We start from the raw sequence: 26,913 nt of genomic DNA, 5'->3' as shown, positions 1-26,913 counted from the left end.
AAAAAAGTCACTTTACCTTTCGAGCACTTTCAGAAGTAATAACACAAATTTGAAATCTGTGTTTCGTAATAACATTGTATTAACATTAAATTATGGAAATGGCCAAAAAATTATTTAAAAAGAGCTATAGAATAACTCTATCTGAAAACGATGCGAATATTTGACGAAATCATTATGAAGCTAGTGGTTAATAGTGGTACCTCAAATTCAAGTTTCATAATAACGTAATAAAAACATTAACATTTAAAAAGCTTTGTGGAAATTACTGAAAAAAACTAACTACAGAAAATGGCATGAATGTATGTTGGAATCGAGGCGAACCATGCTCGACTGCTCATTAAAAAGTTATTACTCAAATTTGAAATTCGCGGATAATATTAAAAATACCAGATTTTTTTTTCAAATGAAATTTTAAAAAAAAACATGGAAATATGTAAAAAGAAACTATACATAATCAGCAAATTACGTGTATCAAAAATGCAAAATTGACTTGTCGAAATTTATGAATACCATGTAGAGATGTCTGGAAAATTACGTTCAGAGAAATTATTTTGCCTTTAATAATAATCGAAAGTCTCTTGTCATAATAACATTGTTTAAAAAACACCGGAATTTGAAAAATTGATACTTGTCGAAAGACTATTAGAAATGACAGAAATTCACAAACCAAAAATTTATTACTCAAATTCTGGAAACGGAAATATGAAATCGAGCGAATCAAAAAGTGATAGCTTAAATTCGAAATTCTTGAGTCGGAGTATTAAGAATATCAGAGAAAAAAATACGAGGAAATGGTATGGTTTTAAAAATGTTGGCAAATATACGAAATCGGAAATTATGTAATCGTCCCAAACTGAGCGCCATCAAAATAAAGAACTCAAATTCGAAACTCATTTTAACAGCATATAAAAATATCAGAATTTGAAAAACTATGTAGAAATTTCTAAAAAAGGGTAGATTTTCATGAAAATTAACGGAAATAGACCTTTTTAATTTTTTTTAAATATGTCAGACACGTTATTACAATTAAGGGGCTATCAAGTGTAAGAAACAATTTATCAGACTAATTTTAAGGATAGGAAGAGAGGAAATTTAGTTTAAATGAAGCTTAATGTTCCAATTAAGGAAGTTAAAAATTAATCAGTTAGAAAATTTCTCAAATAAAGAATTAAAGCTTTAAAAAGAAGCGGTCTAATTTGAAAAACAATAAAGGTGTAAATACTGATTTTAATGAAACTGGATGTTCAGTAACCCTTAGTCAAAAATCCCTAACCCTTAGTCAAAAATCACAGAGAAACAGTAGTTAAATCGGTAACTTTTTTTTCAGCATAACAAATAAATTGCAAAAGCTTAAATTTGCAACAATGAGCATACAATATATTTTTATTTAAATAATTGTATCGATTTTTTTAGAAGAATTTATACAAAGCTAATATTTCTTTAACTGTCATCTCATAACATATTTTTTTTATGAGAAAAGCTGGAAAAGAGATAATTTAAAAATGTTATATACTATTTCAAATCGGTTTTTGCATTTGAATTTTTGCTGCCTAATTGCTCTGTGCAACATGTCAAATTGCATAGAAAAATAACAATACTTGGAAAAATTTAACACAGTATTATTCCATATGTGTATTTGAATAATGTATGATACTTCTGAAAAACATGTCACCAATATAACAGTATATCTAGTTTATGGCTCATCAAAAAAATTTCTGTTTTATATATATCTATATTTTACAAATCACAATGTGAAATGCCTTTAATAACATTTATAAAAATTGAATAATTTCTATAAAAAATTAAAAGCAAGATGATGGGGAAAAAAGGGGCTGCGAAAATTAGAATTCTTTTACATTATTTTTTGTTATCTTAATTTATCAATACATATCTAATAATAGTTATTCAAATTCGGATGATTTTTTTCTTTTTATCCTTTAATTGAGAGAAGTCGAATGTATATTTTTTTCAGTGTAATTTGTAGTAAATTAAAAACTTGTGGGGCGAGAATTTCAAAAAATTTTGAATGAATTAAAATATTTTAAAAAATAAAATGCTTTCGCAAGATTAAATGTTTAAAAAGTTTGGAAATGATTTTAGTTAAAAATATATTATATAATATTACTTAAATAAAAATTTAATGTGACTACTGAAAAATATAAAGAAAGAAGTACTTTATTTGTATGTAAATCATCACAATTCCATTGATCTTTTTATTACATTAAGAAAAATCAAATTTACATATATATTCATATTAATAAATAAAACCATTTTAAAAAATAAATACATATATATCAAATTTTACAGTCATTAAAACTTTTAAAATATAAAGATTTCACAAAACAAAAACAACCAAATAAAAATTCATAAATAAAACAATGAAATAACAAAACAATACAAAAATAAAGCTTGGAAAAATACACAACAAGAGTGCTAGGATATCTATCGAAATATAAAAATAATTTATTAAAAGTTAGTACATAATCGCAAGCAGGGATGCCAACTTTTACATTTTGTGCATTGTCAAGCGAGAAGTTTATTGAAGAAGTGAAATAAACTATAAAACCAAATAATTAATTGAAATTTGTGTGATTAGGACAGTTAATTCAATTATAAAAACTTTTTTCACCCATCAAGTAGGTGCCATTCTTTTCTCTTAATGTGTGTAATTGTATTAAAAAATAGGCAGTGAAATCTTTGATTTTGCATTTCATTACAAAAAATTATAGAAGATTGTAATTTCATTTTCAAATAAATTTAACATATTAACTTTGAATAATATTTTAACTTTACCCTTTGCATTTCAGGATCATAAATCATGCCTTTTAACCTTTGGGTTTATAATTAAATTCGCAAAATTTACTTAAAATAATATTTGAGGAAGGGTAAGTGATTAAAGCAAAGTAGATATAATAAATAATGTTTGATTTCTTGTATCGATTCTAAATCTTTTACAGTGGAACCTTGATTTTATATCTTACACCGGGCTATATTGAAAAATGCACGAAACCGGATAACATGAAATCAAGGTTTAACAAATATGAGTACATTTTTCTAAAACCGACACTTACAAGACGAGCTACTAGAAAAAGTGTTTATTCTTACACGTTTTTTGTTTTTAAATACAAATTTAACAATAGCCCTCTCAATTGTTTGCAAATTTGCTTCATGGTTTACATTTGGAAATGTTTCAAAGTCTTACTGCTTTTAAACTCTTGATAAGTTGTGGGTATATCCACTAAAATTTTTTGCTTCTTTTCATCACTATCATCGGAAGCAGATATTTAATCAGATATTGAAGGAATTGAAAAGCAATGGAATGTGTGTTACAGTCGATATATACGAGCCATCGACTTCTGAAGATCTTCAGACGTGCAATTTTATTTTGAAGAGCCCATTGGATACTGAGAAGTAGTTAATGCCACAAAATTTATTATACTAACTTGAAATGTATTTTAGTCGACACTATCCCACACAGTAGAAATCAAATTTAGAGCTTCCAGAACACTATATATATATATANTAATATTAAATATATATATATATATATTGTTTTTGCTTTTGAAGCATCTTGAAGGTCACCGGAATTACGAAAAAGAAATTATTTCCTAGCCAGTTGTTTAGTGTAACATTCTTTAAATGATTGAAAAATTCCAAGATTCAAAAGTTAAAGTTTGTGGGGAAAAATTCCACAAAATAAATTTTACTAAAATTTTAAGCTTCCGTAACTTCCTTTAACCACCCTACTGTGCTTTGCCCATCCCACCACTGTTCTGCTTTTGACTCAATCAGGAAATTCCCTTTTACAGACAAAGGGACAATAAGATAGAATAGAAAGAATGTCCGAAAAGCTACTATCAGCTAGTAAACATGTCTCTTAAAAGAAAGAAAAATAAATAAAAGAAAACTCAGAAAAAGCTTTGTAAAGAAAAAATGATTTTGATCTGTTAGAAAAATGTATAAAGCAGGATTTTCTTAAGAATTTGCAACGCAAAATTCCGGATATTTAACCGTAAAACCAGGATTCCACTGTATTTATTTAAATGCTGTTATTTAATTATGCATAAATTTAGGTAATCAATAGTTTCATTATTATATTATAATAAACAGTACACCATTTTAAATTTTCACATAAATATATTCCATCCAATATGAGTCAAATTTAATAAATACATATACATTGCAGTCTATGAGGAAAAAAGGCAATTCCGAAGTGGCCCACAATGTCTTTTGGGTGGGCCAGGCCTGCATAAACTACAGTAAAGATTAAAAAAAGGACAATCCAATGTTTCAAACTACAATATTATTTTGCCAAAATGATATATGCTATATTATCTATGTAGTAGTGCTATATTATTATTTATGAACTTGCAAAGCAGTTACAAATTTGACAGTAATAAAACAATTTGACATCATGAATTCAAACATTTTATTTTAAATTACCTTTCTTAAAAAAACATTAAAAATAACTATTAGGTGAAATAGCTAACTAATACTACACAAAATAGATTATTCACATAGACAAGTGAAGTCTTGGCACACCCAAAATAAACTGATAACAATTTCTATAGCATCATTTCAATAAGGTACTTAGCCATAGTAAATTGTTTGAAAATTTTGCAAAATTTTAAATAATATGTCTTATTTGGAATTTCAAATTACTATCCATAATTAGAGGTTGAAACCTATTGTAACAACCAAAACTTCTTTGCAGTTGGCATACCCATGAAAAGCATTAGAGCATTCAAACAATAGCAAGTGTAATTCTTTAATGTCAAAAGGTATGAACATTCAAAGGACAAAAAGAGTTTATGACAATTAATTAATTCATCATCACTAACAACTATTGCATTATAATCACTCCTTTCCACTGATTAATCTCAAGCTTCACATTACTTGGGGAAAATTTTTTTTTTTTAATTATACTGGTGCTGCATAGTGATTTATTATATTTAACCCCAGTGTTTATTTTTAGAAGGGACAGAAACTTCAAACTAAAGTTAAGTTTTTCAAATGTAAAACATAATATTTATAAGCAAGTAAATTGCTTACAAGCAAGTAAATTGCTTATTCAATCCAAAGAATTGAACAAGCTCTGTGTAATACAAAAATTCAAAGAACCACAATTAATTCTAAGTAATAATAACGTTTGATTGAGCTTATTCAATTCAAATAATTGAAGATCAAAAGGAATAAAAACTCTGTGCATTTTTACACAATTTGGAAAGAATTGTGCATTTTTAAATACATTGAAAAGAATTGTGCATTTTTATGCTAAATTAGGAAAGAATAGAAAAATAAACTACTATTCCATTCAACCAGTTGAATATGGCTTATATTGTTTGAAAAGATACACACAAAATAGATTGTATTAAAAAACATTTGAACATAAATTATTAAGTTCAAATTTTAAAGTAAACGATAACATTGAGTTTAAAACTTTTATTCTAAGTAAACTAATGGAGATAGCATTTATATCTTCATGGATTAAGAATCTGACTTCGTTGAAAAAAAGGTACATGTTTTCAGAGAAATCACATTTTTTATGTTAGATTTTGAAACTTATCTAGTAGTTAACACTAACTAATTTAAATATGTTAGGTGAGCTTTTAAACTATGAAGATTGCATCTTCTTCACGTGCAATTTTCATAATCATACATCTTCTGGAAAATTATGAGCAGGCACAGTACACAAAAATCTGATCATTAGATCAAAATTTATTCAAAGTAAAGTTCTTATAGTTTAAAACTTTCATTAACCAAGAGCCAGCACTCCCCTGATTTGTATTCATTCTTGATCAAAATTAAAACTAATAAATAATAATTATTGCATACTAGTACATGAAAAAATTATTCAATAAATTTTATTCAGAGAGTAATGTTTTTCTTTTATTCAAAAACTACAATTCCATTTATTCAGGCATCCAGAGCCAACCAGCTCTTCAATCATATTCATCCCTGATAAAAAAAAAAATTCTGCTGAGTCCCATTCAAATCAATGCCAAGGTTAGAGTTGAATATCTCTAATTTGGCCTTTCATTCATGTGTCTAATTCATTATTCTTTGAATGCTCTAATATAACATTAAATTGATTTAAGGAGTGGGTGCTAATAAATGGGAATAAGCTGTGCCAACTGGATGAGTTGTCTCAGTGCCATTAACATCTGCAACTCTTATATAGCTACAAGAACTTGTCGGCTCAGGAGTACTCTTCTTAATTTTTAGTTTATTTGGGAGAAAAAACAAAACAGACAAAGCGATCGTAGCATGCCAAGCACTATGGACGTAGGCATAATTATCTTTTGTTTCAAAGAATAGATAAATCACTAGACCAACCAAAGCAAGACAAATCCCAGGTACCAAACGAAAAAGCCAGGTTTTGCGAGTAGGATGGCATTCTTTGGTTTTATAACAGCGCATAACCTACAAAATAAAATTGTAATTAGTATATAAATGAACCACAAACAATCAATACTAAAAGAAAACACAAATATTTTTAATTTTAAATAGAAAAAACTTCTCTGAAAAAACGCGCTGAAAAGCAGCAGAAATTTCAGAAAAAAGTAGCAATAAAGAAAACGAAGGAAATAAAAATAAAAATATGACCACCGAAGCCGACGTCTTCAGGGGGTACCGGCCTTGGTAGCCATAAAAACAAAACCATTTCTAATTGAGGGAGAAGCAAATGCCTAAATTAACTCCCTCAGTACCCCGATGGTTTTGTATAGAAGTTCAGGAAAAAACATGCAATACAAATAACAAATTAAGAAAAGAAACTCAAACAAAATCATCAGAAAAATAAAAACTCACATAGTCACAGGTCAAACATCGATTTCACAAGCAAGCCGAATGAAAAGAAAACACTAAAAACTAAAGAAAACAGCACCCACAAACAATCAATGCATATTTTTAAAATTTCAAGTGGTTAAAAGCATAGACTTTGATAAATTTTAATTGGGCTACTTTAAACACTATAAATATAGAATCCTAAATTAAATCTCTCTCCTTTTTTAACTTCAGCTTTAATAAGTTGAATGGAAAAAATATGATCTTACAAATATATATAATTTATGTATGTTTTATTTCCAAATTTCTAGTTATAAATGCTACGACAAACATTGCAGTTTTAAAGAATAAGTCTTCAAAGAGTTTTTGTAAACTGTCTTCAGTCTGTTGTGACAGCTGAAGCTTCTTTTACAGAAAACTGCAATCATTCGTAGAATGACACAAAAACGTTATGATCTTTCGCATATTCATTAATCTTGCTGGATAATCTTCCCTGGTAAACTTCTTCGGCATCTGAGTCACTGTTAGTAACTTAAATTTTGCCCGCACAACATGCATTTATTTATTAAATAGATTTAGGTTTACATACATGAAGATGCTTCTTCATCTCCAACATCCCAAATTCAAGAATTTTTTTTCTTTGTAAGGCATCAAAAACATGCAGATATGTTAACACATCTGTTGACATAGACTGCAGACTTTCCATGATGCACATTTTCACTTATTTAGTTAATTACTCTCTTAAAAGTCAGAAACTATTGCACTTCAATTTAAATTTTTCTCAACTGAAAATTCACAACTCCATGGAAAATATAGTCTTTTAAAAGACAAAACTTACTTACCAGTTCTAAATATTCAATCACCTATGGCGAGCTGACAAGTGGTAATTTCGCATAATGCATTAGCATATAGTATTTTTTATTTTTGGAATGATTCTATGAACATACTCATGCAATATTAATGTAATCCAATGTAACTTCAAAAAAATTACAGCATATTAATGGCAAAATTATAAACTAGAAATCTATTTAACCTAAAATTTTAGTTTTGAAATAATAATAAAAAAAAACATTTTCTTAGATTTTTGAAACTAAAAAATTTAGATCATACCAGCCCTTTGATATTTTTAACTTTGTTAATACTTGTAATATGGCTAAATTCTAAACAAATAATATTAATTTTGAAATGCATTCATTAATCTTTTAATTGAAAGAGTTATGTTTATTTTCAAGATAGATTGAATACATATATTAATCTAAGTACTTAATTCTTTAATTTTTTCTATTCTTTTGTCGAATTTAAAGCCACTACACAAAATTTACTTATTTAATGCATTTATTAACTTCATAGTTTTAACGTTAATGCTAAAAAAATACCACTAATGGTGCTTTAATTCATTTATGTTTCCATTTTTTCATCTGGCTTTTGAATATCATTATAAATCAACTGAAACATCATATATTTTAGCTGGTTTATAACAATAATATTTAAAGTTTTTCTTTTCTTTATAATATTGCTAAACTATAAAAGGTTACATTTTCTTCACGTATCATTAAAATAAAGAAAAATCACAAACCCAAGAAGTAAATAGAATTAATAATCCACTTCCAGTTGGCAAAACAAACACCAATAAACCAGTACGATCATATTCAACTCCTAAGGCAACTCCAACTGCACCAACCATGTGGACAAATGACTGTACAGTATGTGGCAACTGAGCCATAGCGATGAGTGTTACCCAAACAGAAAGAACAGCAAGGTAAAAATCGCAGAATTGGAGAACAGTTATTCTAATCAAGCAGTATGAATAAACTTCAGAATCACAAGCATGATAAACCTGAAATAAGTGTAAATTTAAATTATAAGTGTTTTATAAATCTTATCTAAACAGAATATCTTAAAGTAATTGAAAAGTTAATTTAAAAACATTCATAGAAAGTAGAAATATAGAAAAAACTTGACGATATAAACCTTTTCCGTCCAAATATCTCTGTCAGGGAATAATTTCCTGTTTTGTGACTTTTTTTCCATTTCTAATGATGTGCTGTGATCAACATGATAAGATTAGAGATTTTTTCCCAATATTTGCCGCACTACTAACTATAACGTTATAGTATTTAGACAGATATATAATTCCAGACAGTTGTCTTTTTGTTATGAAAAAAATTCCACCCGCATAAATAGCATTGCATTGCGTAGTGGATACTATTTTTGATATAAATTTATGCAAAAGGAAAGGGCTTATCCCCTACATACTGAGCGTTTTCATGGCAGTAATAGAAAATATTCTTTGACCTACAAAGAACTTAAACCACTTTAAAAGCAAAGTAAGTTTCCAAAAAAATAATAAATTCATAAATCAAAGAGTCATAATAATAATAAAATTTCCAAATTTAAAATAAATTTGATTTGTGTAACTCATTGATGAAAATGAATAACTGAAATCAAAAACATTATCTGAAAATTTCGATTATTCTAAGTAGATTTGCTTCCAATTACTTTGAATAATAGAATTTCAACTGCAATAAGAATCAAAAAGGGAAAAATTTCATAAACAATTTAGAATAAAGAAAATTAAGCAGATTCATCCACTTTTGAGTGTTATTTCAATACTTTCTTGCAACACACAATCTGTTATATGTCATGAAATACAAGTTTCCTAAATATATCAATAAAAAAGTCCTAATTCACTGCTTCCTCAAGAGTATGTAGTGCTCAGTATGTTAACAATTCAGTGTATAACTAAAACTTTGATTAAAGATTTACTTAATGAAAACATTTTATATTGTTAAAAAGACTGCATAAAAATACTAAAATACCATTAAAAAAATTATTTATGACAAGTACAAAAAAAAAATGCTTTTCACTTTCAACATTAAAAATCTTTCGATACCTAAATATTTTTTTATTCATTAACTAAATAAGTGTTTAAGTGAGTAAAGTGTAGATGCTGTAGTTTGCATCTACTTTTTGCAAGGATATCTGCTTTTTCATTTCTTGGGATATTGTAGTGGGGATTCATTGAAGAACAATTTTCCACCCAGTAGAAATTACTTGATAACAAAGCAATTTCGTTTTTTAAAAAGGGTAAGAATCATTTATAGAATATGAAGTAATAGCCAAAATTTCAGAGAGGGAGTAAATAAAAACAATATCTTTCTAAAGAGGTGTGCTTAAATTTAGAAAACATAAAATGCAAATTTAAATTTACAATTTATGGCCTTAATCTCAGCATCAAACTTCATGGCATTAGAGCAAAAAATGCATTGTATATAGTATATGTAGGTAACTTATTTATTTGAAAATAATGTACACTGAAAAACACAATTGAAAACTATATAAAAGAAAGATAAAAATATAGCAAAATACATAAAGGCTTCAGTATAATATATTCGTGGCATTAGAGCCCACAATACATAGTACATAGGATACATATATGTAATTTATTTATTTAGAAATAATAAGCCCTGAAAAACACAGTTAAAAACAATTTAAAAGAATAATATAAACTTACTGCAGATGAAATCATAGTAGCAAAGTATATGAAGGCTTCAGTATAATATTTCCTGTATATACTAAGGATGACAGCTGGGATGAAAAGCATGTTGCTCAAAGTTAATAACAACACATCTGTTAGTAGCTGTGCATCTGAACGAGCAGTACTGTTATCAGTACAACCCCAACCTTTGTATCCTAAAAAAAATTTCAGAAACAAAATTAGGTATTTTTCAAAACAATTTTTGTAAGTCCATAAGTTATTAAAATCATAAAATCCAAATTATTAGAAAATTATTACTAGAAGAATTAAGCTTTGTTATTTTATCCTATGCCATGCACTGTTTTGATATCTAATACAAATACAAAGGTATTTTTCAAAACAATTTTTGTAAGTCCATAAGTTATTAAAATCATAAAATCCAAATCATTATAAAATTATTACTAGAAGAATTAAGCTTTGTTATTTTATCCTATGCTATACACTGTTTTGATATCTAATACAAATACAAAAAACTAAAAAAAAAACATATGTCCCAACAATATGTTTAGTACCAGTAAGCTATGTTTAGTGTATAATTATATTAGACTTCTTTAACTAATATTATAAAGTTTTTAACTTATTTTTGTAAATGAGACATTTTATTTAAGTATTTTAATATGATAAAAAATAAAGTATATATAAAACCTACCTGCAATGCAAGTACATGTACTGAATATAAGACCTCCGCTAACATACTGATAGCATGTTCCATATTTTCCACAATTTCCTAGAATACATGGTGCTGATCGAATTCTTAAGTATATGGGGATCTTTGAAGATTCACAAGGAACATAACTGCATAAAAACAAAATTAGGAAATAAATAAAATATCTATATTGTAAATATAAGATAAATAAATAAAATGAGCATAAAATTATTTATAACAAAATGTTAAAATAATAGGATGTACTAGAATTCTATAACAGAAAACTAGTAATTAATAATTCAATGTTCAATGTGGCAATTTAATTTGTTATTATTACTACATTTTTTTTAATGGGGGATTAAATGAACAAAACATTTCCTTTCCAATTTTTTCCTGAAATTAATTTCTTGCAACCGCTGCTCACAGTTTAGGTACAGCTTAAGTATTAAGCTTAAAGTATTATGTGTAGTGTAAAATAACATGAAATTAAACAAATAAGTTTCCATTTGTAATACATATTAAAATCAATAAACATAAAATGTTAAGTAATAGTTATTTTTATATTAAATAATAATTATTTTAGTATAAACACACATACAATTTTATTTACACAATGATATTCCACAGTCTCCAAAATATTAATTTATAACCAAAAGGCCATCATTAAACATCTAGTAATAACTGATTGAATTAGACTTTTACTTTAAAAGCAGAATCAAATCATCATCATAAGCTCATCATGTCAAATCGAACTTAACCCTATCAGGGTTAACTTCAATTGATTAGGGAATTACTAAAACTTCGAGGCTACTAACTACTAAGTATATAAATAAAAGTTTAATAACAAACAGGCAGCAGAATGTAAAATGAATATACACTAACGTTTGTAAAAAATTACAACACCAAGAAATGGAATTGTCTCAAATTAATGAACCTTTTCTACATATTATTGATAGTAGTATAAATAAACATGCATAACAATGGCATACATTCACAATCACTTTGCAATTCTAATCATTTTCATGCTTTACTTCATTTTACATTTCATGTAATTTTGTTTCAATTTGCATAGTTTTTCATGATGTTGCAATTTTCCCAGCAAGAGTGTGTACATAATATAGTGTGTAAATATAATATATGTGTGTATTTGAGTGTGTATATATAATTTATGTGTATATAAAACAATAGCATGAAACAAAAAATTTAAAATAAGAGAAAGTTTCTCTTTATTTCTTATTATTGAAATATTTAAATGTAACAGAAACTATTCAGCCCCTAAGAGAGCCCCCCGTTTGAACTGAATCTAAAATCAGAAAATATTCTTTCCTGACTAGCTGTGTAAGAGAAGTAGTAAATTATTGAGTAATTAGATGAGATGTTTTAGATTTCAACTAATATTCTAAATTATGGTTTTTTGACAAAACATGGGTCCAATATCCTAAACTTTATCTTTATAGATCATTTTGAAAAATGTACAATAGATGGATATAGGTACAGTCTTCATACTCAATACAGATATTTTTTTAACAGAAAAATTCATTTCTAGATTATTTGCCTAAATATTTTTTTTCATTTTGAAATATTGGATCATATATATGTAATATATATATGATGATGTATTTTAACAAACCCTGAAGGGTTATACTTATTGCAAATAAATTATGCAATAAGTATTATGAGTATACATATTACACATAATTTGTTTTATAGATAAGTAATATATTTTAACTCAGCAATATGTTTTTTTCTAATCGAGTACTTTATTTTTTTCATGTATTTAGCTCATTTATTTATCATAATTTTGTTTTCAAAAAATAGATTACAAAGATGTTTTACTTCATATTATTTGGTAAAATAATTAATTGCTTGGAAGTAATAAAGTGTGAAAAAATCTACGTGGTGGGTATAGGAGTGGATTTTTTCATGAGAATCCAATCTGAAAAAAAAAAAAAAAAAAAAGAANAAAAAAAAAAAAAAAAAAAAAAAAAAAAAAAAAAACTAGATTTTTCTGGGCTAGGCCAACCTTTGCGAACCCTATTTGTGTACCATAACCCATGTGTTGTAAATTATTGCTTTAAGCTATTAAATGGCCGTGGCAAATCAAGGTGTGCAGAGGTAGTCCATATGCTACAGTTTAAAATAATTTTTAGTCTAGTAGTATAGCATAGTTTTCAGAATAAAACATTACTTTAACATCAGTAATAATTATTTTCTTTTCTTTTTGTAATTCTAGAAAAGTTTTCATGACTTTATTATTTGGCAACCCATGTTCTGACTTTATTATTTCTCAACCACAAACTTTTCGATTAACTGACACACATACTAAATAATACTGAGCCCAAAAAACTAAAATGGACACCAAAACAATAGGCTTAAGCCCTAAAAAGTAAGTCCAAATTTACATCTGATACATAAATTATATTACATATTTATTCAATCTAATAAATGGGGTTTGCTTTATCCCTAAGAACACAAAATATAATCAAGCTGTGCAGCAATGTGACTGCAATAATGTTCATAAACTGTCAGCTGAGAGTAAACCAGAGACTTTTTTTAATCCCTTCATTACCTCGGTCCACATATGTGAACCTTCACTTTTTAGTTTCAGAAAATATGTTGTATAAAAATTCATAATTTTACCTTCACTGAAACATTCATGGATAGCTAAGATTTCTGGGAATTTCACAATAGATGCAAAACATGCAAGTTATTAGGGTAGAATTCCACATAAACAGAAGTGATTTTCAAAAAATGACACTAAATCCACATGCTCAAAAATGTAACTAACTTTAAATATTAACTAAAATTAAATATTAAATATTAACTATTAAATATTTATATTAATATTAATATTTAATATTTAAATATATAATATTTAAATATTAAATATTAACTTTTAAATGTAACTAATTTTGTAACTAATTTTATATAATTTAGTCCTAATCTGAAAAGAATTTTTTTTCTCATTTAGTAATTCTGTGATTTGCATGAAGCTTTTAAATTTATATTTAATTAATATTTAAAAATAATACAGTTAAGAACATGCAGGTCCATGTATGTGTATCAAGGTATCGTACGATGAAATTTATGACAGGAAGAACAAGAGAAATCTCATAGCATTATGAGATCTATATAAGATATACCTATTTAGAGAGGTATACCTATATATCGATTTAGCAATACTTTTTGCAATTTACCTTTAGCAGCAATACGTGATTTGAATAATTAAAATAGTTTTGAAACTGAGATTTAATGCAGCATTGTATTTTGCCTAGAAAAATTCTAATTTAACTCAAAAATTCAAATTTGAGTAATGATGTTTAAACTAAAAAAAAAAGGAAAAATAAATAAGGAATAAATAATCTAGTTTGCCATGGGTCCCTTCATTTATAGATGTAAGATTTTAAATTGAAATAAGAAAATTCATTACACATTCTATTAAATAAGTTATAAATTTTTGTCACCTAATGTTGGAAAGGCTAGCAGTATAGCATTCTGCTTTCAAACGATAGTACCAAATGCCAGCTTCCGGAAAAGGAATGAAAACTGTAGAAAATCGCTGTTCCCATGAGGAAGTATTGACTGTCATAGATTTCCCATCACAAAGTTCATTACCTTCGGGATCAGGCCTAATACCATATGATAAGCAACCAGACACAGACACATTGCTAAGTGAGAAATTCTGTCAAAATAATCAAACACAGATTTTTAAACAAAAAATCAAGATGAATTACAATACAGTTAAAAACATAAGTTGGAAGATCCACAATTAAATTGCTTAAGATAAAAATTTCAAGTGCAAACAGTTTGATACATCTACATTATTATTATAGAGCGATAATTAGTACATGCTAAATCATATTGAGTAAGTATATTTAACGTTTAATTTCTAATGCTTTAAGTACATTTGAAACAGAAGAAAAATAAGTGAAGTGTAAGAAAAAAAAGAACACAGGACTATTTACTATTTTTATAAACTTATTTAAACTTATTTTAACTATTTTTATATATAGACTTATTATTACATACTTAAAACTTTTGCTAAATAAACACTTTCTATACTGTATGAATTTTGGAAAAAATTCATATCCATGAATAGGACATATGTATTTTATTAGGAATAAGAGATCTTAGATAAAACAATAAAGAGAAATTTTCCATAAGTCCACAAATCTTTTAAAATAAAAAATCAGAGTGTGAATGCCCGAGGCCTACTGTGTCCATCCCAGTTTTCTTGACTTTGGAACAAATCTTTTAATTCATTGGTGTTTACCTTAATAATTATTTCCTGGTACAACAATCCATGATGGATCAGGATCTCCCAAATATTTCTATTTCAAAGCAATTTGCTTCATGCTTTCACTTTCTAATTTCTTATTTTCAAGGTGTTGAGGTATTTCTCAACCTCATTCATCCGATTCTTCATCAATTTTGTTGACCATGTTATTGACCATTGCAGATCTTTTTTGTGTGTTCGTTGATATTTTATCGATGTGTCCATTGTATCCATTGGATTCTTTCTTATTTCATACAGTTTATTGTACTCTTTTCTTTAAACAGCTTTTGGATTTTATGATTGATATTGCAAATCTAAAACTGCTTTTATTCCCTAAATCTTTTTTGTGCATTTGTTGACATTCTATCTATTTGTTGATATTTTATCTATGTGTCCCCTCCATGGGATTTTTTTTTATTTCATACAGTATCCTTTCCTTTAAGAAGATTTTAAATTTTATGGTTGTTATTGCAAATCTAAAATTGTTTTTATTCCTTAAAACTTTTACAAATAAACAGATTTGTGAGAATCTTTCCACTTCTCTATCTTACCCCAGTTCCTTACCTGACATCACAATGAAGAGATTTCCTACATGCAAGACCCAAGTTAAATAGAGTCAAATTCTGAAATTTTATTGAAAGTTTTTTTACTATTAGCACTTGTCATTTTTTGTTTCTGTCACACTTTAACATAATTGACTTATAATTTAATGAAAATAAAAATAAAAGAGATTAACAAAAAAAATCAGAGTTAACTTATATGCTAGGTGAAATGGAAAACTAATATTCGTAAATGCCGATCCTAGTTATCTGAAACATTAAAAAACTTGACTACTACAAACTAAAAAAGTTTTTATAAATAAATTATATTTTAAGAATAGAGAAATTAAAACAGACAAAGGCAGTTTAAAAGAGATAATTAAGACAGTTTTAAATTTCACTAGTTTTTAATAATTAATGCTTCATAAATTTATTTAATTTCACAATTACCATATAAATGCAATAAAAATATATTGTTTATTTTGAAAAATATATTTAAATCAAATCTTAAAATGTTAAATAAAAGTAGAATTTTACTTAATAAAATAATTAGAAAAAATTCTTTAAAATCTGACTCAAAAACTTATTATAAATACTTAAATTTTTTGTCTTGTGCTTTTGATTAAGTATTAAGATAGAATGAGAAAGGATAATGACCTGAAAGTTTTAAGGATGAGCAAGGACAATGTTCTCTGCTGTAGAAAAAAAAATTAGCTATAAAAAAGTCAGAATTATTTTAAATGTAATTTAAGTGACTCAGATACTAACGCAAAATGTTGACATTTTTTTCTAAATAAAAATAGTTCACAAATTTGTCCAAAATAACTTTTTTTCAATTAACTCATAATAAAATTAAGATTCCTGAAAATGAAATTAAAGAGTCCTGCTTTATTTTTATAAATTATGATGCAAACAAAAGTTAATTATTATGTTAAGTGAATGAAAATAATATTACCATGAAAGGTGACACAGCTAAATCTATTGACAATGTTCCACCAATATCCACAGTCGGCAAAACCTGGAAACTTGATAGGGAGTACACTGAATCTGATATATTTAATATAAATGGATATATATCTTCTTCTTCCGAAAATAAATTATATTCAAATGCTAAATTTGTTGAAAATGATATGCGCATTAAAGGAATTTCTGGCCAGCAAAAACTGTCATTCACAGGACTCTCAAGTCTGTGCAAATATGCACTCATGGCACTAAGTTGAGCAAATGTTTCAATGCTCCAAAATGAACTATCAGAATTGGTATTTCTGCAATCTAAATTTAAAAAAATTAAATTATTAATAAAATTATAATATATCAATATAATGCAAGTTTTAAAAGCATGCAACAGAAATCTTTTCAAATTTTAAAATTTGCAAAAACAACTTTACTAGTAATATCAGGAAGATTAAAATACATAATGGCAACAGTCTCTTCCTCTCTAATTGTTCATTTATTGTTAGTTTTGTGCACACAACTCATTCTAAATTGGTACTAACAGTTTTTGCAATATGATCCAGCAAAACAAAAAAGAAAGTTGTTTAAATAATGCCCTTAGTATTGGTATACGATCATTATATTTCATTTCATGAATTGAAAACTTATTTTTAGACATAAGGAAAGAAGGCATTATTAAAATTACAAATAAATATGTAAAATAAGAAAAATATAACATTTGCACATTGCATCGATAATATTAAAATTAAAAGTTTGTCTGTGTATCTCTCTTACAGCTTTAGAATCATTTGAGCTAGCGTCCTGAAATTTGACCAGTGGATAAAAGAGGCAATATTAGTCCCCAATTCTAAAAATCGTCAAAAAATTACAATTAGATTGTTTGGGAGATGCGTTTGAAAAAGATAATNTGCAAGTTTCAAAAGCATGCAACAGAAACCTTTTCAAATTTTAAAATTTGCAAAAAAAACTTTACTAGTAATATAAGGAAGATTAAAATACATAATGGGAACAGTCTCTTTCTCTCTAATTGTTTATTTATTGTTAGTTTTGTGCACACAACTCGTTCTAAATTGGTACTAATAGTTTGTGCAATATGATCCAGCAAAACAAAAAAGAAAGTTGTTTAAATAATGCCCTTAGTATTGGTATATGATCATTATATTTATGAATTGAAAACTTATTTTTAGACATGAGGAAAGAAGGCATTATTAAAGTTACAACTAAATATGTAAAATAAGAAAAATATAACAATTGCACATTACATCCATAATATTAAAATTAAGAGTTTGTCTGTGCATCTTCAGAATCATATGAGCTAGCGTCCTGAAATTTTACGAGAGGATAAAAGAGGCAATATTAGTCCCCAATTCTAAAAATTGTTAAAAAATTACGATAAGATTGTTTGGGAGATGCGTTTGAAAAAGATAATTTTCTCATTGATTCAAAACTAGTCAAAGATAGAAATTATACAAGAGATGATTCTGTTTTATTTAATAATTTATAGATAACATCAAAGATGTTTGATAACTTACAGCTATAAGGAATTTATTGCACATTCTTTAATATTTAATTACTTTTTATTCTGTGTGCCAGATAAACTTAATGATCAACATGGTTGTATAGGTGGTTTATAAAACCACCTACAGGAAGAAGCCTTCAAATCTATTATGATCTAATCAGTAATAACCTAATAATTCATAAAAACATATTTATGGATAATGATAATAAAATTATGATTGTGATTTTACAATTCCAATAAAATTTTCTTTTAAAATAATTAAATAAATTTTTGTGGACTTTTGTTTAAAAAAAAACTTGGTACCTTCTGTTTCCAAAACAAAGGTTAACTCTACAGAATCTGTGTTCAGATTTTCTATGGAAATGTAATTCCAATCAGAAACTGCGGGAACAAACTTCAGCATGCACAAATCTGATTCATTGCAATTGACAGTTTTGACATCCTCAGAAGTTGATGGTAATCCCAATTGCCGAGCTCTTATAATGACAGGACATTTTTCAACTAAGGAGCAGTTGGTGATAGATATTTTACTAAACCAACTGATTTTAGGAGCGAAAAACCTAAGAATTTAAATGATATGACTAATTAGTTCAATCAAGAAATCATAAAATTTTGTTGCAAAAACTGAACATTTACATTTAAAACCTCCAACAATTATGCAAAAGTCTCACTTTGAGCTATATATATACATAACACAATAAAGACAAAACAGATAAAAAGAAACCAGAGAAAAATTAAGAAAAATAATGAGTTTTATTAACTGATGTTCCATGTATTCCTCTATATTTTTAACTCTCTCTCTCACACGCACACACACAAACACGTGTGTATATATATATACACACGGTGCTGTAATTGGAACGAGATGTTTGGGAGAACTCATCTTTTTATAGGGTATACGTCATAGTTGATTGGTTTTTGCAAGGCCAAAAAAACAACCAGTTTAAATTACTTAGCCAACTTTAAGTTTTTTAAAAAAAGCAGATATTTATTTTTTGAAAAAGGGGTTTACTGTCAATTAGCATTATTGTTATTTTTGGTGAATTTTTTTAAAATTTATATTATTTTTATTTTTTAAAATACTTGTTTTCTTTCGTAATTTATTGCAGGTCTCTCAAACTTCTGAAAGTTTTAAATTTTATTGCTAAGTATGAAAAATAGCATGCACTAAACATGTCTAAAATTAAAAAATTATCCTTTAAGCATTTATTGAAAAATTTAAAAAATGTCAAAATCTGAAAGTGTCTCTTCCATTACTGTAGGGTAGCGTAATTGTGTGAGCTGATGGCAGGATTATATCTTTTCTTTTCCTTATTTTGTTTTCCAACTTTTTTTATTTTTTTAAATTTTAAATATATTTTAACTTATTTTTTTTCTTCTCTTTTGAAAAATCTTTAGATTTTTTCCATATTCTCCCTATATTTTTAACTTATTTACTGAGTTCTGTGTACTTGCAGTTTATGCGTAGTGAATAAAACCTATTATTATTTTTTCTTAATTTTCTTCGTTAATCTCTCTTTTATAATTTTTTTCATTATTGTGTTTTTATATATATATATATATATATATTTAGTTTTGCTTATTTAGTTTTAAATATATATACAAATATTTAAAACTAAATAAGCACAACTTACTGCTAAAAATATAAGTACAATGAATTTAAATTATAGGAATGAAATTTGGAAGCTACTCTTCATCATTACATTTTATTCTTTAGCAATAATACTCATGATAACTTATAGTCATACTCAAATATATTGGTTTTTTTGATAGTATTACTTTTAACCCAGAATAAAATATACTTACTTATGTAAGAACTTGATGGTTGATAGTTTATCAAATTCTTAATTCATCAAATAAAGAATTTGATAAATCATCTATCACTGCACATTGCTGGGACCTTGAGCAAAAATTTAATTTCGATAATGCCAAAACTATTCCCATTCCTCTTACGTTGGCTTTACTTGAGGCTCTGGAAATTTGTTTCATTTATATGAATACTGATACCCTAGTTAACCACATGAGTTACTTGCCCCCCTTCCATAGCTTTTGAAAATGTATCTTTCCCTAATTTGCCTCTCTCGGCTATCGCAGTTTATTAAGTTTTGCTTTGTAGCTTTTTCTAACCATTTTCCTCAGCAACTTTGTGTTTTATTTTTCAAATCTGTTTCATTTTCTTCAACTGGTGAGCATTGAAAATGGACACCAACTTTCAAGTCATCAAAACATGTCTTCTTATTCCACCATATGTTTGAAAAAAATGCAGAGCAAATGTAATTTTTACATCATTAAGAATATTTTCACTTCAGTTTTTTGGGATTATTCATTTTAAAACAAAATATTTATCAATAAAACAAGCTGTAAGCATGATAAAGCTATTATTTATGAATTAGATACTTTTAAGAATAAAAATAATTATTTACATGATTGGTAGATAATAATAATAAAAAATTTTTAAAAAACTACCCATAGCTGTAAGCATGATACAGCTATTATTTAGGAATTAGATACTTTTAAGAATAAAGATAATCATTTACATGATTGGTATAAAAAATAAAAATAAAAAACTACCTATAGCTGTAGGCATGATAAAGCTATTATTTAGGAATTAGATACTTTTAAGAATAAAGATAATCATTCACATGATTTTTAGGTAATAATAAAAGAAAAAAAATAACTACCTATAAGTCTTAGCTGAAAACAGTTGCAGAGATGTTTCTGAATTATGAAGCAGGTTTGCAATATTATCTGCCATGGACATTTTTAATGAAGTGGATAGGAAACTCTGACATGGTACAAAGAGACCCTAAAAACACATAATTCAGAACAAATTAAATAAAAGTTAAGGTTTTTTTCAAAACTTTATTGACATTATAACACTATCTCAGTTCCTCATATTTAATCTTTTTAAACAGCTATTCTGATTTTCAATTGTTCTATAAACCTAAGTTTCATTTATTTACACATAGTCTCTATGTTGACACTACCCAAGAGAAATATGAAGGTAATATTAATAATTTTTTTTTAGTTTGTTCGGTTACTGAATATTTCTGAACCTGCTTCAAAGAGAGATAATAAAAATTCTTAAATTATTAGAATTTAACATTGGCCTCGCTCATAAACTAATAGTATAAAATATTAATAGCATAAAACATATACTATCAGTATTTTTTCTGGGAAATTATCTTGTAATTTATGCTAACTTATGATTTAAATTTTAACGAGATTCTAAATATTAACAAAACTTTTTATGCTAGTATAATCAAGTTTTTACTATGATAAAAATTGAGTAAACATTTAAAGCTAGGAAATAAAAACAACAATAATAATTAAAACAAATAGAGTAATTTTCATGAAATTTTCTAATATTTTTTTTTATTGAATCCAAAATATATTTCATTTTTGTATTTAAATCTTAAAGCTCAATTTACTAATATAGCTCTTTCTTAAAGTAGATGAAAGATAATAAAATAAAAACAAAAAATAAACTTACTAGACTTTATGCATGTAAAACAGACGTATGCTATATAAAACAAACACACTAATGCAATTAAACTTCAAGAGAAAATAATTGACACAATTTTCTCTGAAAAAATTTATTAACCATTTGTGCAATTTTTCTCACTTGCTCTCAAAAACATAGAATTTACATCTAGTGACAAAATTTAGTTCCTCTACAAACTACTAAAGAAAAATTAGTTTTTTTTTTTAAGTAATAAATAGTATAATTTGCTTATTTGCCCTAAAATTTCATTATTTATGTACTTTTATCAAAAAAAAATAAAGAAAATATTTTAAATCAATAAAATATAGCTAAAATTTAAAACAAATTAAAAAATTACTTTTTGTGAAATCCTTTCAGTGTTTTCAACTAAAAATGCAGCAGCATACCAATTTCCAGGAAGAGGATTTGTAATATTTATAAGTACTGGCTTGGCATCAGATAGCAATGTTATGTCATGTAAGTACATTCGTTGGACTACAAAGAAATTTGGATATGAAGAATTCTGCAAACTCATAACTGGATAACTTCCATATTGAAGATACCTAAAATATATTACAAGAAATAAATTTCACTCTTAAATTTATCAAACACGTCAAAGATAAATTTTAATTTCAGAATTCCACTTATTCCAAAAAATTTGAGTTTAAAATCGTACATTTATTTGATAAGTGAAGATATCAAATGCTTCTCAATACAATTTATTCTGCATAAAATCTTTTAATATGTTCTGAAACAAATTTTTCAGTACTACAATCCTTGTCCTTCATAAAAAAAAAATGTTTGCTCCAAGATCTTTTAATTTTAAAAAGTGATTGATTTTATAAGCAAGTAGAAAGCTTAAAAATTATTCAAAATTAAACTTCTAATGCAAGTACACATTAAAAATTAAATGAAGTACTATCTTTATTTATTATTTTATCTGTTTTTATGTTTATTAGAAACGTATTAAAATATAAGCTATATATTGGCTTGTGTTTGCATTTCTTTTTTTTTTTCAAGAGGATAAATATCCTTTAAAAGAAAGCTCAAAAAAGTTTATTGACTGTATTTTTATCCTAAACAAGAAAACACCTGATGTTTTCAATCAGATGTCATAAATTTTTTTTTAAAAAACACTGTTAAAAGATTATTTTTAACCTACTCTAACATTGTAATCACCAAGTTCTTGCGAAATTGATTTTTAAAATCCCATAAAAAACATCTTAAGTTATTGCTCATAATTCAATTAATTTAGTTGATATAAAACAATATAAATATGCATCTCAAAATAAATGAAAATGTGTTTTTTTTAAACAAAACACTTTGTTTAATATTTGATTCCATTCTTAAGAGGAGAAATTTATTTTATAATAATATTCAATGCATTTATTAAATATTTGAGAACAGAGAAATAACAAAATAAATAACATCTATTTTAAATATGTACTATACTACGTTTATTTATGACTATATTAAAACCAATAAAATATTTATTAATTCATAATTATAAAAAAATTATTTTAACCAACATAATTATAAAATTCAAAAAATGTTGATACAATTTATAATGATTTTGTTTAAGGAAAGTTTTAAGATTATACTGAATCTCTGCATATCAGAGTAATTTGGTAAAGTATTAAGCAACAATTACTTTTAATTTATTATTTCGACTTTAGCAATTATTGCTTTAAAGTAAGGAAAAGGACACAAATTGCAATTACAACAAAATTTCAGAGTCTTTTTTTTTTTTTAATTTTTTTACAATTTAATATACTTATACTTACATTTAGGATAAAAGCATAACTATTAAAAAAGGCAACTTACACAGCAATAGTTTTAAGAGGACAATGAAAGCTTCCATTTGCTTTATACTGAAATGATGCAAATGTCACTTGTGGTGGAACAGTGTACTGGAATAGCTGTATATCTTTATAAGATCTTAGAGGATAAAGCTGGCGAGCCTCTAAGATTTGTGTTTGTAAAGATTCTAAAAAATGAGTCAGAAAAAGGTAAGTGAAAAGATAAAACATTTTTATCAGCAACTTAAAATTATATTTTTCAGTATTAAATTGAAAACTTTTTTTAAATCAATAACGACTGTCCAAATATATATAATTCCAAGAATTATTCAGAACAGTAAAGCATGGCTTGAAGAGATGTCGTGGTGCGAAGGTGCATATCAATATCAGGACTAGGAATTTTGGTATATATACTGATGGCAAAAGGAATTAAGCTGTTTATTTATTTTAAGATACATTTTTAAACTACCAATTCAAAATTTAGATTTTGGAAATAGTTGTGTTTTATAACAATAAAATTGTTTTGTGTCCATGGCTCTCAATGTTCACCTTTGGTGTCCCTAAAATTGTACACAAGATTGGAAAAAACGATTTCCTTCACCAGATTTAAACCTAATCGAACATATTTGAAGAGAATTGCAGGCTAGAGTACGAAAATACAACATTGCTGAAAAGCTAACTAAAAAACAATAATGATCAAAGCTGGATGAGCATTGATACAGAAATTATAAAAAAATAAATAAAAATTAGGGAATTAATTTAATTCTCATAATATTACAATGTTAATTCCTGTATCCAGAATTCAGCAAATGTGAATAGATTTTCTGTCTAATAGACCCCAAGTATAAAGAAAGGTCAAAACAAGTTTTATACAACGAAGAAAAAACAAACAATGAAACATTTTTTTTATTGTTAAAAAGACATGTTTTATTACCATATATAATAAGCTTCCCCCCCCCCTAAAAAAATGCTTGAAAAGATTACTTGAATGAATACTTAAAATATTGAAATCAGATGCAGAAATGACAATTATCCTTGAAATTGAGTTGATGGGAGAGAAAATCTCTCAAAATGTAAGAAGAAAATAGCTTTAGCTCAAAAGGTAATAGAAAAGTGACAAATTCTTTTTTTCTTTGTCCAATCAGCAGACAAACCTAAAAAAGTAGAATGTTGATTTCATTTTTCTTTTGTGCCATAAAGAATCAGTGGTTCCTGAGTCAGTGGCTATCAAATTAATGTTAAGAAGCTACAGGTTGATTTTGTTTTTCACCTCAATTTATGCGATGGGAATGTTTTGCGCATGTGTGAACAGTAAATGAAAGGTAAACGATAAGAAAAATACATCAAGGTGCTTTATGAAATAAAGTAAAAAAATTAAAGTAAAAATTATTTTATTTTTTTAGTTAGAATACNTTGCGCATGTGTATCAGTGAACAGTAAATGAAAGGTAAACGATAAGAAAAATACATCAAGGTGCTTTATTAAATAAAGTAAAAAAATTAAAGTAAAAATTATTATTTTTTTTTTAGTTAGAATACTAAAACGGCTAAAATAAGGCAATGTTTTTTTTTTTTTTTCATTAAGTAACTAGAAATATTGCTAAGTTGTGTTTAATCATTTAAAAAGTAATCTGAAAAACCTAGTAAATTATTGTATAACTCAAAACATAATTGACTCTGCTAGTGAAGAAAAAATCAAAAACCATTATGTATTGTATAAAATTCACAATGCATCGAAATAAAGCTAAACATACATAGAGTAATGAAATAAATCAGTGTTTTCACTACAGCGCGAGAACGCGAGAATCTCGCATATTTTTTTCTTNTTGTCAATAACATGTCTAAATACATGTGCGGCCCTTCGTTAGCCAACCTGCTGTGCAAGTGGCCCTTCACTCAAAAAGGTTGTGCACCCCTATCATAAATGTATTATATCTGAATTAAAATAAGTTCTTGCAGAAATGTCAAACGAAAAAATAATTAATGTAAAGAAAATTTTTTACATAAAGCAGGAAAGAATTTTTAACACTTCTAGCAATTTTTTCAGCACTTTTAGTTTAAAGTCTGCACTTTCTCTAATTTAATTTTTAAAGTAAAAAGTGTGGTACTTTGTTTTTCAATATAAAAGAATAATGGCTTAGGTCAGGAGATGCCAAAACTAGAGCACAAGTGCCACACAACAAGTACAAATTAAAATATTTTTTTACTCACATTTATTTAACTTGAACTTTTGGAAGAAAAGACAAACACACAACTAACAGTCAACATATGCAGATTCAGAAATGAGGGGAATATGGACACCATTATGCGCTAGTATGAAGTCTAATAAGTGATGTAAAGCTAGTATGAAAATATATTTCAATAGTTTAACGCTTCATTATGCTAAGCACCATAAGCAAAAGTTTAAAATCAAACCAAGAGCTAAAAGATTATTTTTTTTTAAAAATATAAGAAGTGACACATTGGACTTCTGAAAATAATGAGCCACAAATATTAAAAATTTATTTCAAAATTAAAAAAGTTTTTAAAAGAAATATCAATATTTTTCGTTTATTTACTTCTTAAACTAAAAGCAAAATTAAAATAATAAAAAACTATTTCATTAAAAAGATTTCTTTAAAGAGAAAAGGTCTGGATTTTTTTTTTAAAAAAAAAGCCTGCTTAGGGTAAGTCAAATGGATTGAACTGATCAACCCTGGCTGCCATTTAAAGCCTGATGCAAAAGCTTGATGCATTAAAATGCTTAATGTTATTAATTTTGTAGGAAAATTAATAACAATTCCAGTTAATTTTTGTAAAACACAATTAACTGGAATTGAATTTCACAAGAATTTTTTATATCATTAAATCACAAGAAATTTCTATATTATATACAAATATTTCTATATTATGGTCACTTTTGGTTAATTGGGTACATGAAGATCCCCAAGTAAAACATCATCCCCAAGCTACTTTAACCTGACCCTGAGTAAATATTTAGTATTTTTATCTTCTAATGTTAAAATGAATGCTTTTTCTATAGAAAATTATGCAAAATACACCCCTACATAGAGCAAAACCTATTGAAATCCATTATAACCAGCATGAAATATTGTATTACCTGAATTTATATGTTTTAAAGTAAAAAGTATAGCTATTAAAATCCAGATTCTTGTTGAAATCATGATCACAAAGTAAGGTTAACAATTAGACATTTTTAAAGATGTATGTATATCTGGGACTCTATGTTGCACAAGTATTTCTTCATTCGAAGAAAATTTCAATAGGTAAAGAAATGTAAACAAAACGAAACCACAAAAATAGATAGCTTTTAGGTATGACCAATTTATCTCTAAAACGATATACTATGTTTGTATAAGCTTGTAGCTTAAGT

At 26.4% G+C, this 26,913-nt stretch overlaps 1 protein-coding gene across 1 annotated transcript; it reads right to left on the bottom strand.

Moving 5' to 3' along the window:
- Positions 1 to 4,412: 4,412 nt before the first annotated feature.
- On the bottom strand, positions 4,413 to 26,869 carry LOC107455956 (transmembrane protein 8B). Its single transcript, XM_043042996.2, has 11 exons — positions 26,641 to 26,869; positions 23,567 to 23,729; positions 22,101 to 22,305; positions 20,940 to 21,064; positions 18,562 to 18,818; positions 16,741 to 17,057; positions 14,435 to 14,652; positions 10,974 to 11,119; positions 10,301 to 10,479; positions 8,363 to 8,623; positions 4,413 to 6,423 (listed from the first exon to the last, which is right to left on the bottom strand). The coding sequence occupies exons 1-11, from the start codon at positions 26,702 to 26,704 to the stop codon at positions 6,094 to 6,096; spliced, it is 2,265 nt and encodes a 754-aa protein (XP_042898930.1). The 5' UTR covers positions 26,705 to 26,869; the 3' UTR covers positions 4,413 to 6,093.
- Positions 26,870 to 26,913: the final 44 nt, after the last annotated feature.

Source organism: Parasteatoda tepidariorum, chromosome 4 (assembly GCF_043381705.1).
Source record: "Parasteatoda tepidariorum isolate YZ-2023 chromosome 4, CAS_Ptep_4.0, whole genome shotgun sequence".
NCBI classification, from domain to species: Eukaryota; Metazoa; Arthropoda; class Arachnida; order Araneae; family Theridiidae; genus Parasteatoda; species Parasteatoda tepidariorum.
Note: the sequence above shows the minus strand (reverse complement) of the source record. Positions and strands in the feature narration are given on the sequence as shown.